This window comes from Haliaeetus leucocephalus, unplaced genomic scaffold (genome assembly GCF_000737465.1).
Source record: "Haliaeetus leucocephalus isolate CR32 unplaced genomic scaffold, Haliaeetus_leucocephalus-4.0 Scaffold819, whole genome shotgun sequence".
Classification (NCBI taxonomy): domain Eukaryota; kingdom Metazoa; phylum Chordata; class Aves; order Accipitriformes; family Accipitridae; genus Haliaeetus; species Haliaeetus leucocephalus.
This window is the reverse complement of record NW_010973255.1, coordinates 3,951,534-3,967,088: the sequence shown is the minus strand read 5'-3', so window position 1 is coordinate 3,967,088 and position 15,555 is coordinate 3,951,534. Positions and strand designations below refer to the sequence as shown.

Genomic DNA, 15,555 nt, shown 5'->3' with positions numbered 1-15,555 from the left:
TGAGGGCTCCTGAAAACCACGTGCCGGCTTTGGGAGGAGCCGGCTGGGTGCGTGCTTTCAAAATACTCTCACTGGGAAAACAGTCATACTCTGACTGAAGTGTGCACCCTTCCCTAGCACAACATTCATGGTGTAAAGCTACGTGATCCACGTGTTTACGGACAGGCTGGGTCAAGGACAGAGGTGAAATGTAGTGTTTCTTGTTGGCTGGCTGCTGCCATCCGAGCTGGGTGCCTGCCTTAAGCCTCCCTCCATTTATCCTCAGCAGGCTTAGCTGTGCACCCCAGGGCTTCAGCACGCTGTAGTTGATAGTGGGGTTTTGTGTTGGTTTCCAGAGCGTAAAACGCAAGCAGTTTCTCTGGGCAATGGAGCACGTAAGGATAGCATGGTTAAGCTTGTGTGTATATTCAGTGCTTGTTTGGAAACGCATGATGGTTTCACCCCAAAAGAGTCTAATTTGGGCTCAACAAAACCACTCCATGGCCTGAGCTGGTGAAGTACCACCTTGAAAGTGCACTGCTGGTCCAAACAGAACTCTAATATAGTGCTTAGTTACAGTTTTGATCCCCTGTTGCACATGAGTGTGAGCACAGTCAAGGGCTTGTGCTGGTTGCTGTCGGTGCCCCTCCGCTGTCAGTGCTGCAGTGCGATTAAAACTGACCTTCCACCTCCTTCTGTCAGAGGCGTATAAAAAATACTGTACCTACGTACCACAGGTCCTAATCTGATCTAAACTGCTGATTTCAGATTTTTCCACAAAACTTTGTTGGACAAACTTTGTATCAGCGAAGTTCGTGCCTGATCAGCTATGGGCTGTTCTCCTGTGGCTAGCACACATGGTCCGCTCTGGGGGATTTAACGGAAATCTGCACAATTAGTAAATACTGACAGTAAACTGATTTAGTATTAATGATGTAGAACCGTAGCCCTGGGCTGTTCATTCTTGGATCATTTAGCAAAGAATAAAGATATTCATGGGTTTGTTTGGCTAATCTAATGGCAGTTCACAATGTACTCACGTGAAAACAAGTCCTTCATATAGCTCGGTGTATTTTCAGCCTGATAATAATCATCTACACTGATAGGTGACTAATCGGAGCTGCAGCCTCAAGGAGATAGCAATGATTGTTGCTGCTAATCCATCTGAGATTAATAAATTGAGCTAAATGGTTTCTTATAAAAAGATTTTGTTGTTTTGACCTTCTAGTTCAACCTTCATTTGACTGGAGATATTCATGCTATAACTGCTGCAAATAATTTGTTGGCTGCTGCCATTGATGCTAGGATCTTGCATGAGAACACTCAGTCTGATAAGGTGAGAATTATTTTCTGATATCCACATGACATTTTTTCTTTTCAATTTTTCAATAAACTGCATTTCAAAAGCAAAATAAGTTGATTATCTTTTTATATTTTCACCGTGTGAACAGAAATTATTGCTGAAGCCATTCTATGTTCTGCTGAAAAATTTTGCTTATAGCATATATTTTTCTGACAAATAGCTATTCTAAGGTAGTCTTTAAGATAAGGATCTTATGCCCAGAACATTGTCAACTATTTCAGCCTGTACTAAATTGTCTAATAAAAGTTGTTTTCTCTCTGTATAATCTTATTCTTTTTAATAATTTGTATACTCCTTTTAAAGTTAAAAATTACACTTCTGATGTATAGTTGGGTATGATGTACCTTAAGAAGGCAGCATTGTGGGCATAATAAACTAGATCCTCTTCCCTCCAATAAATCTGTAGTGATCTTAACACAAATGCTGATTTGACTCTTTAAAGGGAAGAGAGAAAGTAAAGGAAGGAGCTGCCTTTTTTTGCCTACAGTGTTAAAACTGAGCTGGACTGTCATATCGCCTTTACTTGGTACTACACAAATGTGCATTTAGGCCAGTTTGCAAATGAAAGTAGTAGTTTGAATAATTTGGACCTTGGTTTAAGTTTTAAAGGGTTCTCAATTTCAGAACTAATACATACTGTTTTGGTGAAACATAGAAACACGGTAATTTTGGTAATTGGATTTAGACTGTTAAGTCATAGACATTGCTTAAAAACCTACTACCTTCTCAGAATTGTTTTTCAAATCGCTAACCAGAGGTCCACAATTTAAGTAGTTGGGAAATTCTTACTGAAATTAGTCTGAATAAAATAAAAACATTAGCTTTTTATTCAACTAGTTCCTGGTTGTAACTTTTTCTTTCATTAACTTCTTGTGTGTTTTTTCTAGGCTTTGTATAATAGACTGGTTCCAGTAGTTAATGGTGTGAGAGGATTTTCTGCTATTCAGCTTGCCCGACTGAGAGTAAGTTGTTAATGCAGTCTCTCCTCAATTATAGTATCTCTTCATAAAATGTACTCTTACACAACTTGTTTAAAATTATTTGATGTATGGGACCAAGTTCGTATAAATCTCCCTCATGAATTTATCAAGTCCAGACTGTTTTCTGAAAGCATTGTCCTTGAAGTAATAGGGTCTGGGTCTGATACTATTTTCATAACTAACATTTTTGCTATTCTTTTCTCCTCAAATAGACCAATAATGTTTTTAAATGCTGTGTCTTTCCTGATGAAATATTAAAGTTAGAGTTTTTAAAATACTTTTCCTATTACGGTAAAGTCACATTTGAAAACTCACATTCTTTGGTTTTGCAGTATTTTCTGGTTTTGAAAGTTTATTATAGCATATACTTCTGGGGTTTTATTGATGTCACTTTGATAGCATGCTTCCTTCGAGGGGTAGAAGCACATTTGTGTGCATAGTATATTTTTGTATCCCATCTTGCTTCCTGAATGCTTCCAGAAGAGCTTCCTATACAATTCATGTATGAATAACATATCTGGCTGCCATTCTGATAAATAATGAGAGTAACACAGTCTGCTAGCATAGGGGAAGGAGAATATGATCCCCTTGAATATGACATTTAAGGACAGCTTCAGTCTTCTGCATCCAGTTCCATGTTTGTTGGCTTTTGAGTCCTGACCGGTGTTGTTTCAGAGTCACCGGATGGCAATGGATAGCTGCCAAGTGCACATGTGGAATTGGGGGTGTGGAAAGGATGATAGAGACAGTACCAGCTTCTGTTTTGGAAACAAACAAACAAAAAGTTTCTCATAACATTTTAAGCTTTTGTGCTGTTCATTTGAATGCCAGTAAACTAAAATGTGGATGATGCCTTGACTCTATGGCAGAGTAGATCTCACAGAATTTTCCATCAGAATTTTGGAGTATTTTCATTTTGTCCTTGTTTACACTGCATGTGGGGTAACAGGTAGGGGAGGAGGGGGATTGTTTTAGTTATTCATGACACACCAACTATCTCTGCAGTTGAAATGGATTTCTCTCACTTCACATGAGTTGCAACTCAGTAATAAGTTTGGCTTTATAACATTTTAATATATGCATCATAATTTCCAATATAACTAAATTATTTTGCTGTGAATTATTTTTAGTATAATGTTTCCTTATACTTAAAAAAATGTAAAAAAAAAAAAAATTGGGGGCTTGTAATCACAGAAGGGCCCATGCAATTTTTTTTTTTTTTTCCAAACTCTTTGTCTAACGTCAGGAGCTAGCTTTCTCCTTCCCCTGCTCCTCAGCTTTATTTCTCTTTTTCCCAGTAGTTATTAGACTAAGACCTTCTTACCTTACCTCCTCTCTTTAACTGCTTCCATCCCAGTCTTTTCTTTGTCTCCTTTTCCACGTCAGCTCTGTGTCTTACTTCCTCCCATCTGCATCCAGATCAGTCAGCTTTTTTTTTTTTTTTTTTTTGCTGCTTAGATCCAGTATAGACATTGTTGAGACCCTGGGACGGATAGGCTGCTTCCTTTGCAATCCCAGTGCCCAGCCCTCCTTGCAGCAGTTGGAAGTTACAAAAATGACTGAAAATTTTGCTGTTAACCCTCTGTGGAAAAATGCTCTGGGCAAAATGCTCTGCAAAAACGTATCTGGGCAAATGCCTGATACACCAAGCAGGAGGGATGAGCACTGAACTTGGACTGCCATCCCCCAGTAGAGATGCTAGTGGGATATTGCTCCTTTCTTAGTCTGTCAATTTTCATAGAATTTGTAAGAAACTATCTCCGAACTGCCTAATTAGATTAGAATTGGCCAACAGATTAGAAAATATTAATACAGGACTGGCAGTTGAGGACATAAGCCTTTCTTCATTAAAACTGGGGTGAAAAATCTTAGGGTACCAGGTGTCAAAACCTGCAAGCTGTTCTCAACAGCTTTTTGCCCTTCTCAGTACAGTGGGAAATACCCCAGTGCCTGCATCTGGATTTGAAAGCATCCCTCACAGTCTGAGACACCAATCCTCAAAAAGGAGTGTTGCAAAAACACTTTTAATACTCTCAAAAGGATGTCCCCAGCTTTCTAGAAAATAACTGTTGGTTTAAATAGGGAAGTAACTGAGGTAGCTTTTTGAAATTGAGCATCTTTAGACTTTTAGACTTGCTTTATTTTTAGTCGTGAAGTATAAGCATGTCGGTTAATTCACTGAGGAATCTTTCTAATGCCAGAGAAAATTAAGGTTTTTCTTTTTTTTAAGACTACAGTTCTTAAACACAGTTTTCTGATCCATCTTTATGTAGATTCACCTAAAAAAAGGTGTGGTGTTGCTGAAATAGTGAATCTGTAAAAGCCAGGAGGTATTGGCTCATTCATTATAAGTGACTGAGTTTATGGATGATAGGATCTTAAAGCAGAAGTTTTTATTTAATTCAAAGATGATTCACACAAGTCAACGCATGGGTCTTTCAAAGATTTCCACAAACTAGAGCAAGCAATTTGTTATCTTTTTATTAGATGATGTTGAATTTCCTCTTTGGTTTACATTAAGAGTTTCTTCTGTGTAAGAAAGAGATTGTTAATTTAAGGATCTATGAGTATTTCTCCTTTTTTTTTAATTACTCTATCGACATTTGCTTCCATTTTAGTTACAGGTGTTTTTCTATGTGCTTTTTAAATTTTTTTTTTAATAGTTCTGGTCCTGACATGCTTCTTTCCAAAATGTTTGCTGAAAGTGGGGGTGATAAGCCAGAGCAGCTATACCTGTTGAAGCAAAAAAGCCACTTCATTGCATTTCTTTAACTTGTTTTCGTGTAGAGGCTGGGAATAAACAAGACTGATCCTGGGACTTTAACAGAAGAGGAGATGAGCAAATTTGTGCGCCTTGATATTGACCCATCTACCATAACATGGCAAAGAGGTGTGTAGTCAGAAAGCCTCACTTCAGCTTGGATTTAATCGTAACTTATTTCCTAATTTGCTTAATTTTACCTGAATCAGAGCTGTTTCTGCTCTCTGACTGTAAGAACAATCCATTTGCAAGTGGAAAATGTGCGTGCATAACAAATTTGGGTGCAGTACATTGCTCTAAACTTGCTCAAATATCTGCAGTAACTCAAGAGAGTTTGCTAATATTCTGAGAGATAGGTTGCTCTGACAGTTTAAGTACATCTCGTGTCTTTCTCACATTAGATAATACATTTTAAAACATATGAAAGTGGCTTTTATGTGCATTTTACAAATCTTATTGATTCTTTTCTTAAATGTGTCTATTATGGTTTTAGATTATTTGTACTTACTCTACTTGATTTTGGTCCCTCATCCTCCCCAGCTCAGGAGCTTGGGTAGCTCAGAGACTAAATATGCCTCAGGGATTATGGTTTTTTTTTAAAGTGTCTTATGTTGTTTGCTTTGTTAGGAAGAAGAGGTGAAAGATGTGGTATGGTTTCAACTATGCATGCCAAGCAAACCAATATCCACTCTCACACCCTTAGACAACTCCCCTCTGTGTTTTCCAGTCCTAGTGCTGAGTTAAATTTCAGTGTTTGCCTCAACTTCTGTATCTTTGTTTTTAAGCAAGTAAACTCTGCATAAAGTTTTGAGCTAAATTCTATTGGATTTTGTTTTCTTCCTAAGTTCTCAAACACCAAAGTTATTAGTTCAAAATCATTGTTAAATGGAATGTATTGTGATGCTCAGAGAAATAAGTTGAATCTATTGAGAAGTGAGGGAGTCTTGGCCATGCTTTACTGTGCCCTTTGTGTGTGTGTCATCTCAGACTTGGGATATTTTTCTCAAGATAATACTGGGGGATGTGGCATAAGATGTTTTTTATTAGTCACACAGTGTGTCTGGAAGAGACCTGTATTAGGATGAAGGAGTAATATAAATATTTAGAGTAATATGACTCATCGTTTTTATCAGCACGGGTTTGGGAGGAGGCAACATTACTCAACAGCTGTTAACCTCAAGTGAGTTACTTAATTCATCTCAAACAATGTTAGTGAAACTTCTATTCCACACAACTCTATATGATGTACATACCTTAAACATTTCAGAAAAAAAATTGGGTTTAGGAATGTTTTAGATAACTTGGAAAAGTTTTATTTGGGATTGTTTCTGCAATCCATATGTCTGTGAAGCTTATTAGGTACCAGGGAATTTGTAGGGCAGAAGAGGAAGCTATCAGATTGCCTGAAAATTAATTTTAGTCAGGACCTGTTTCCTTAGAAGTGTCACAAGCTTGAAGTCCATTGTCAACTTATGCTAACTTGAACAGGTACAACATACTGAAAAGAAGGAAAGCTTCCCCCTACTTACCCTTCCCCTGGTATTCAGATCCTGTTTATATCTCTAGAGGATAAGGAAGTAGATACATTAAACCTAACACTTGGTTGAACCTAAACTTTCCTGAAACATTTACTTTGGGTAGGAAGAAGGAATATTTGGAGAAGGAAAAATTGCTTTTGTGACAAAACCAATTATTTCTTAATTTACTACTTCTAAGTGCAGCTATTGGAATCTTCCTGGGGAATGAATTCTGACCATGGTGAGAAAGCCAGTGTGTCCTAGTGACCAGAAAGAGTTGCAGGGGTAGTTATAATTTCATGGTAAGAGTGTTCAGGTTACATGATTTCACTAGGAAGGGCCGGATAAAAAGCAGCCCACTGGCTGTCCAGGCTGGTGGGAGGGCTAGTTCCTGCTCTCAGCAGTGCCTGGGTAGGCAGGAAAGACATTTAGGGCTGCTTCAGGCTGCTTGTGAGACTGAGCTTCCTAGGAGGAAAAGGGGTAAGTTTGTGCTTGAGAGATCAGCTTGCCATATGGCTTCACGGTGGCATATGGTACCACAGCATGGTGTGAGGCTACTGCTTCCATGTGCTGGGCTCTGTTCTGCAATTTCTGCCAGTACTGTAGTATTTCAGGGTATGACTGTATATAAATAGAAACCAAAATGAGTTAGCCAAATCTGTGTTGCACCATCCCTTAAACGGAATTCCTGAAGAAATTAGGGGCCTAAATACCATTGTCCTGGTTTCAGCTGGGATAGAGTTAACTGTCTTCCTAGTAGCTGGTACGGTGCTATGTTTTGAGTTCAGTATGAGAAGAATGTTGATAACACTGATGTTTTCAGTTGTTGCTCAGTAGTGTTTAGACTATAGTCAAGGATTTTTCACCTTCTCATGCCCAGCCAGCGAGAAAGCTGGAGGGGCACAAGAAGTTGGCACAGGACACAGCCAGGGCAGCTGACCCAAAGTGGCCAACAAGGTATTCCATACCATGGGATGTCCCATCTAGATTTAGGAACTGGGGAGTCGGGGCGGGGGATCGCCGCTCGGGGACTGGCTGGGTGTCGATCGGCGGGTGGTGAGCAATTGCCCTGCGCATCATTTGTACATTCCAATCCTTTTATTACTACTGTTGTCATTTTATTAGTGTTATCATTATCATTATTAGTTTCTTCTTTTCTGTTCTATTAAACCGTTCTTATCTCAACCCACGAGTTTTACTTCTTTTTCCCGATTTTCTCCCCCATCCCACTGGATGGGGGGGAGTGAGTGAGCAGCTGCGTGGTGCTTAGTTGCTGGCTGGGGTTAAACCACGACAACCATGTACTGGGAAGAAGGCACGTATGGTATTTACAACAGCCACATAAGAAATGCCCAAGAAGGGGAAGTGGCTTAAACCTTGCTTTTCTCCCAGCTCACTCACAACCCTGAACTGGGGTTGTGTAGGATTGAGATTCAAAGTCCCTCTTGTTCTTGGGTAATTACATTGTCCTTTTCTGTACAGACAATTTTGTTAATCTCCAAAAGCAGCAGGAAGAGTGGGAGGAGGTGATTTCACTGACCTGCAGTACAGACAACTTCTCTGGAGGTTCCTTGATTCTCTGCTTCTAAATGAACAGAGCTCAAATCTACATCTACCAGAAGATTGTGATTTGATTGCCAGGCTACTGGCCGAACTGATCAAGAGTACTTTCCACCATTTCTTTTAGGGTTAGTGCAAATTGAAACATTTGTAGGTCTAAAGAGCCCGTAAGAAAGAGGGAGCCTATTTTTGCATTTTATAGGGATTGCCATTCCTGGGAACGAGACGTCTTGGAGTTCAGTCTCATTTTCTAACAAACAGAAATGTCACCCTAATCTTTCTTTGTAAGAAACATCCTGATCGGTTCTCAGCAAATGAGAGAGTTCTTCAATGATTCTCAGCCCTTGCTTTTGGTTCCTAAAAAGGCACATTTGAAGTTGAGTGTTGTCAGTGCAGAATTGGAGAACTTGGCTTGCGATGATTGTTAGTGAAGTTAGCAGTTCCACAGGATGGTTTGGACATGCCCTTGCAATACCAAAAGTGTTTCCAGGTTAGAAATACAATTGTCTGAAATTGAAGTTGTGTTAAATAGCAGATGGTTGATCTTGGCAGTTTGAAAAAACTTCCTTTGAATGCTGTGCAGCTGAATGTGGAGTTAGTTACTGTGATGTGCATGAAAGTGACTTGTCTAGAAGAACCAATCTGACAACATAATCATCCTTTAAAAGAGAAACAGACCAAGTTTAACCTACGTCATGCAGTCTTAAAATCAATTCTTAACAAGTCAATGGTTAAGCAAGTGATTTGAAGTAGGTCTGAGGTGCATTGTACCTACTAAGATTTTTCTTATGTAGGTAAAATATTAATTTGTATGTTAGCGTATTAAGAATCTGTTAGCTTCAAATACTGTTCAGAGAAATTGTATTTGAGTTATTTCAGCCTGTCATCTAATGGTATCAACTAGAAGGGAGAACCCAAGTCAGCGTTAGTGCTAGCATGCAGGAGTGTGGCTGTCTGGTTACACTGTTCAAGCAGCGGAATCTTACATGTGTAACAACAGGTATGCTTGGAAAAAAACAGATCCCCGAGTCCTTGTTAACATGTTTTGCTTTTGCTATTCCTTTATTTCAGTGGTGGATACAAATGACAGATTCCTGCGCAAAATAACTGTTGGACAGGCAAATACAGAGAAAGGATTTGTCCGTCAGGTATGTAAAGGCAGTTAATATATCACATTCTGGACAGATTTTGCTTTAGGGACTGAGAGATGTTTCTGCAGTTCTTTCAGCATACCACTTTGAATTGCAATGCTAACATCTGTTGCTGTTGTATAGTATTCTTGCAGTGAAACTGATTGTGTTAACGAGTAACTGAGTCTGAAGTTTCGGGAACAGAATCCAATGCATATCGCACAATGTGTTAAAAGCACTTGAAAAAATCGCATATGTTAGGGGTTCAACATTGTCATCTTATGAGCATAAAAGGTGCCCTTATGCCCTCATAAGGTTAATATGTATGATTTTTCTTACTTTTAAAAAGTCCCTCAAAGTATTTATATAGTATTTATATAATTTAAATTACATTTAAATTTAATGTTAAAAAACTGGGGGGAGGGGTGGGTCATGTGTTGGTCCCATTGGTGAGGACTGAAAATGACCATTAGCTTTTTGTTTAGTTTTCATTTCCCTATCATACATCTCAGTTTTGGGATCTAAACTGTAAGAACTTTGAGCATGTGCTTAATTTTAATATGTAGGCTTGAAGGGATAATTCAGAAAATGAGTATGTGTGTACTTTTCAGCAGTGTAAAAAGCTAACCTACATTACTATATGAGAGCTTCTGGAAGTTTATTAAAGAACTTACTGACAAATTGACAGCCAGACTTTTCCAACACTATCTGAATAAGTGTTCCTGGTGTCATGTGGATAAATCCATTTCTGAAACAATGCAGTGTGGAACAGTAATGCTGGGTGGAACAAACTCATTGTGATGATTCGGAGTTGCTCCTAATTCGATGAAGATATTGTAACCTAACATTCTGGATCATGAAATTCATGAAGTTTTGACTATTTTGAGGTGAATAGCTATTGTGGTAGAGATAAGGCTTTCATTCATTTTGGAAATCCTATCTTTAATTTTTCTTTATAATTTCAGGTCTCTTCTAGGCTTTGTGCCTAAAAGAGAACAAAAAATAGTGCTAAAGTTTTTGCTCCATTCAGCAGGTAAAACAGTCAAATTGGAGAGAAGAACTTAAAAGAGAAATCATAGAATCATAGAATGGTTTGGGTTGGAATGGACCTTAAAGATCATCTAGTTCCAACCCTCCTGCCATGGGCAGGGACACCTTCCAATAGAAATGCTGTCTTGTTTTGGTTTTGAACACATGGGGTAGAGAGTTTCCTGTCAATAATTTACAGAAAACTCAATATTAGCTAATCCTAATCTCTGATAACGGGCTGTGACTACAAAATATTATACTTGGTAAAAGTTCCTTCAATACTTGAGATGTTTTCCTATGTTTAGATTTGTTTCAGTGACTCAATGTGATTATTAGCTTTAAGCCAGGTTCTGCCAGCCTTATTGTGCAGCTTTTTACCATTGTAATTATACTGCTGAGTTAAATGTGGGTTGTTTTATTGTAGAGTACTAGTTGACATATGGCTGTCAAATGTTGCTTCTGTATTCTTTTGGCTAAAATGACCTTGGTGCTTTCAATTTTGATATGTTGGACTGATGCATATCCATTCCCTCTTTAACATGCACTTAGTGACTTGAGAAATAGAGCTAACAGTTAGGAAAATTCATTTCAGAGCCTAGCCAGAGATCCAGAGAAAACAGGACTTCATAGTTAACAGATGCATTTTATAAATATTTGGAGTGATGTTCTAGCACTCTTAAAATCAACGACACCTGTGTAAAATGGCAAAGCACAGCAGGCGCAAAAGTCTGCATTTTAATGAACAGGGACGCTGTGGTTTCTAAAGAGTATTACATGACTGATGCCCTTGATCCTGCAATTGAATCCATGTGGGTGGATCCTTTCATCAATAGAGAACTGATTTTACAGCTAAGGCTTCTGCCAGCACTTCATAGGTGTATAAAGGTTATTAGAGTTAAAATAGCACCTGCTACCACAGTGGTTTTGCCTGTTTTTTCAATTAAATATTATGTCACTCTTTGAGCATCTGCATGGGATTGTTTTTCCTGTCCTTTTGAGTTTATATAGAAACAATGATAATAAAAACTTTTTTTTTGATCTCCTGATAAACATTCTGATAAAGTTAGATAATATTCTAGTATTCGTGTTGGGTATAGATTCCTCAGGCTTATTTCCGGTCTTAGGTGTGCTGCAATGACTTACTGGGGACATTCTTAACTTCAGAAAAGATAGTAGTATCCATGTCATCGCAATGCTAATGATGTTCATTGTGTACCCAGCTATTCTGTTATGTATCGAACTGCTTCCAGGGAATACAGAAAATCTGCTTTGTAACTTCATTTCATTTGAATCCCAGTGCTGAAAATCTCAATTACAGGATTATTTTTTGTTTTCCGTGGTATATTATCTCTCCCTGTCTGTGCCCAATGCAGAAAAGTGGAGTGTCTTCAGAAGTTTTGACTAAACATGCAGGTACATAGAGGTCAGCCTGAATAGGGCTGGTCTGAGCTGTAGCTGTCAAGACAGAATCTAAAAGCAGGAACATAGATTAAAAAAGGGCAGAAGCTGTTAAAGTACTAGGCAAATGGATAGAAGTGGTAAGGTATATGTTGAACAATTCGCTATATAGATGCTTCTTAAAAACAGGCAAAGCCCTCAATTTGAACAGGTTCCTCTGGTATTAGTCAGTATGGGATACATCTGGTAGAGGTCTGACATAAAAACAGTCCTGTTTGGGGTTTTTTACATAACAGTAGGATGTCAATTACTAAATTTTTGTATAAACTTTGATTGCTGGAGATGGAGAGATTACTAAAGAAGCTGCAGTTCTTGTTCACCCCCAACGTTGCATTCCTGTCACATAATACATTAGTCACTTTGCCTCTCTTCTCTTTTTACGTTCTGACAGCATGTGGCCTGGGCTTTACTAATAGTAAATTAGTACAAATACTGCTAATGTATACTGCAAGCTCTTAAAGAAAAGTAAGGACCACAGCTTACATTGTGCTGAAATACTGCACAATATGGATGCATTTCTACAAGAGCAATAGAACAGATGCCACATATAGTTCTTGGGGGTTTTTTACTTAAATATTTGTTCATTTAAAAAACAAAGGCGGGGAGACAAAGATATATTTTACATTATCATGGGTCAAGCACAAGACCTAGCAGCATAGACTCTAAATTTTGAGTTTATGTAGAAAAGGAATGATCAAATGTAACAAGAATGTTTTTGAAACCAGTATAAAAAACTTTTGGAGAGCATTACAGGAAAAAAAAACCCAAAACAAAACAAAAAAAACCAACCAAAACCCAACACAATGTTGTGCTCATGCCAGTAAAGGTCAAAACACATCTGTTGATTTTCTTTTTTGCCACAGAAAAAAAATTATTGGTCCTTCAGGGAGCTTCTGCTGAGGATAATGTGAGCCAAGGGGCTAAGCACTCTGCAAGACTGGTCCCCAAGTAAATGAAGTGTAACAGAAAATTAATGAGGGAATATTAACAAAGTGTTTGAAGTTACTCTAGTCTGAGTAATCTCAAAAGCTGTGGGTTACAGTATAGAACTTGTTTGAGTTCCAGTGTGAAATCTGTCTTTCCTGAGTCTATTCCTGACAATTCCCTGGGTGTATTTGACCTGCCTTTGATTTGGTTCATGATTCTCATTTCTATTTCACAGGCTCAGTTTGATATTGCTGTTGCAAGTGAAATTATGGCCATCCTGGCACTCACCACCAGCCTTCAAGATATGAAGGAGAGACTGGGGAAAATGGTGGTGGCTAATGACAAGAATAGAGAACCAGTAACAGCGGAGGATTTGGTATGTTCAGTGCTGTAGACCTGTGAATAACCTCTGATGTATTTGTTTTGCCTCTTGAAGCATTAAAAAGGCAGGTGCATGCCAAGGGTTTTGCTTTGAACAGCACAGTCAGATATCGAAGAAAGATCTTCTGGGCCAAAACTTGCTTGCAATGAGAACAAGATGTAGAACTCATTTCTCCAACTCTCTGGTAACATCTGGTTCAGGAAATCTCTGGTCTCCATAACCTAGTTGGGTAGTTTTCTGCAATTCTTAAGGCAAACAAATTTGGTGCTGGAGGGAGTCAAAGTGCGAGCTCATATTTGAGAGAGCTGGTATAGTTTGCTACTGTACTTGTAAAGTGTGCTCAGATGTTACAACAATAGTTACCACATGAATGCTTATACCACTAAATCAGAATGGAAACAAGCTATTCTTAATTCACAGGTTGCTGATAGTGCTTGGGACAGGGTTATCTCTTCACATCATTAAGACTTTTTCTTTCTTATCTTCATTCAGTTAGTTGCTGTTTCCTCATTCCCTACTTCAACTTCTGAAAGAAGTCAATAGGTTCTTCCTTTATATGAAACTCTAGCCCTTATAGCCAGGCTGCGAGCCAGTAAACAGTGTTTGGAAACTCACACATGTTTGTTACGCAGGTTCTGGTGCAGCCAGAAGCTACCAGTTAACCCTTGCAATCCAGCTGTATGCCAAGAGTAGGCTCACTGTGATTGGCACTAGTTTACTGTAACATTACATTACTTGAATTCTGAAGCCTAATTGCCAAAATAAGTTAATATATTGCAGATTGGCAGCACACCCTAAATACACTAAATATGACAATGCTTTGCTTTTATGCTTTTTTTATAAATATATCCTTATAGCAACTGTCATATGTCTTGGAGCCGAGTTTTCATGCCACCCTGCTGGCAGTGACTGCCTGTATCGCACAGACTATGTGTGTGTTTTCCTGTTTGTCCCTTTTGTGTGGACATCTGCACAAACTTACTGCATTTTTAGAATGAGCAAAGGAACCAGTATCTTGCCTTCTCAGCAAAGATACCAAATCCACAAGACATGAATACCTTCACAGCCTTAATGGATTCCAGTTTAATAAGGAAATGAAAACATAATATCTAGCTTGCCTGGATTTAAGATGGAAATTAAGATAAGGGTCCCAAAAGTTCTAAGTACAGTCATCATTAAAATTCAGAGCAAATCAACTACTCCCAATTATGCAGGAGAAATGAAGAACTGCATTTAATATTCTAGCTGTTGAAGTTTTGATTTTCCTTTTCAACTGCATAACTTTGTCTTGGCCAAATGGAGGGAAGTGGGGAACGAGTTACCTTATAATGCATATGCAAAAACTTTAAAATAATTTAGTGTCAGAATTAAAACTACATTTGAAATACATGATTTTAATCTTGATGCTGCTTTTGTATGAAGGTACTTTACTGTATTAGTACTGCAAAATATTTAATCTGTCTTCAACCACTTAATGCTAATCAGCTTGATGAATGAAAGCAGTTGCTTTTCTGTAGTCTGTTTCATTTTGCTCTGTGGAAATAAAATGTTGGAGCTGAAATTATGAACTGCACACAAAGAACATTAAAATTTTTCCACTATGAGCCTAAAATGAAAGTAGTGCTCAGCAAAATGTCTGTTACTAATTTGGTTTTCTTTGGCCTTTTTTTAAACAAACTTCCTATGCTTAGTGTCTCAATCATTTGATAGTGTCACTTGTGCTGAACATATGTTTCTAGTTCTTCTTTAAAGCAGTGTTCTATATTATACAATAGAAGAACTGCCCAGAAAAAAAATTCATCACAGTGTCAAGGATATGACCATCTGCAACTGTGGTGCTGCATGCTTTTTCTTCTGCAGGTTCTCTTCTTCACACCAGGCACAGGGAGGACTTGGGTGCATGTCATGATCATGAAGTGCAGAAACTCCTACCTCCTTTGTTGTGGAGTGTGTTACAAATGAGGATGAGAACTATGGAAACAATAGGAAAGTGATTTTATGGTGAAGGCAGAAAAGTGCCTTTTTAGAGAGTTGAATTCTTTTCCTGTGTTTTTCACAATGCTTATTTGTGATGCTGTGTCCATACAAACTGATTCTTGCAGTTCATGAGGAGTTAGGCATTCCTCAGTCTGGCTTGATACCTAGGAGCTAAACAGCTGAAATCTATGGAAAGAGTGAAACACAATCAAGAACTTTGAACCAGGAGAAATTATTTTATGTTGTCTCAGGTTGAGCATCCAAAATTGGTGAATACTTTTGAGTTTGATCCTTGTGTGTACAGGCTTCTCTTCTGAAAACAGGAACAATTGTTCATTTCTGCAGACTTATTAATATTGGTGAAGAAGTCAGATGCAGTGGTGTTGGGATTTAAGAAATGTCAAAAAAGGAAATTAATATTGGGTTTTCTTACTAAGATTTCTTTATCAAATTAAATGCTGCTTAATTTGTGCAAGGGGAGCGAGTTTATTA

The 15,555-nt window shown here is 38.2% G+C and overlaps 1 protein-coding gene across 1 annotated transcript in view; it reads left to right on the top strand.

The window, feature by feature from the left end:
• The window catches only part of MTHFD1L (methylenetetrahydrofolate dehydrogenase (NADP+ dependent) 1-like), a 153,331-nt gene that overhangs the window by 38,935 nt on the left and 98,841 nt on the right, over positions 1–15,555 (top strand). The window contains exons 14-18 of the mRNA XM_010581930.1: positions 1,208–1,315; positions 2,230–2,304; positions 5,110–5,212; positions 9,232–9,308; positions 12,940–13,080. Coding sequence (XP_010580232.1) covers positions 1,208–1,315; positions 2,230–2,304; positions 5,110–5,212; positions 9,232–9,308; positions 12,940–13,080 — 504 coding nt within the window. The remainder of the gene's footprint in view (positions 1–1,207; positions 1,316–2,229; positions 2,305–5,109; positions 5,213–9,231; positions 9,309–12,939; positions 13,081–15,555) is intronic.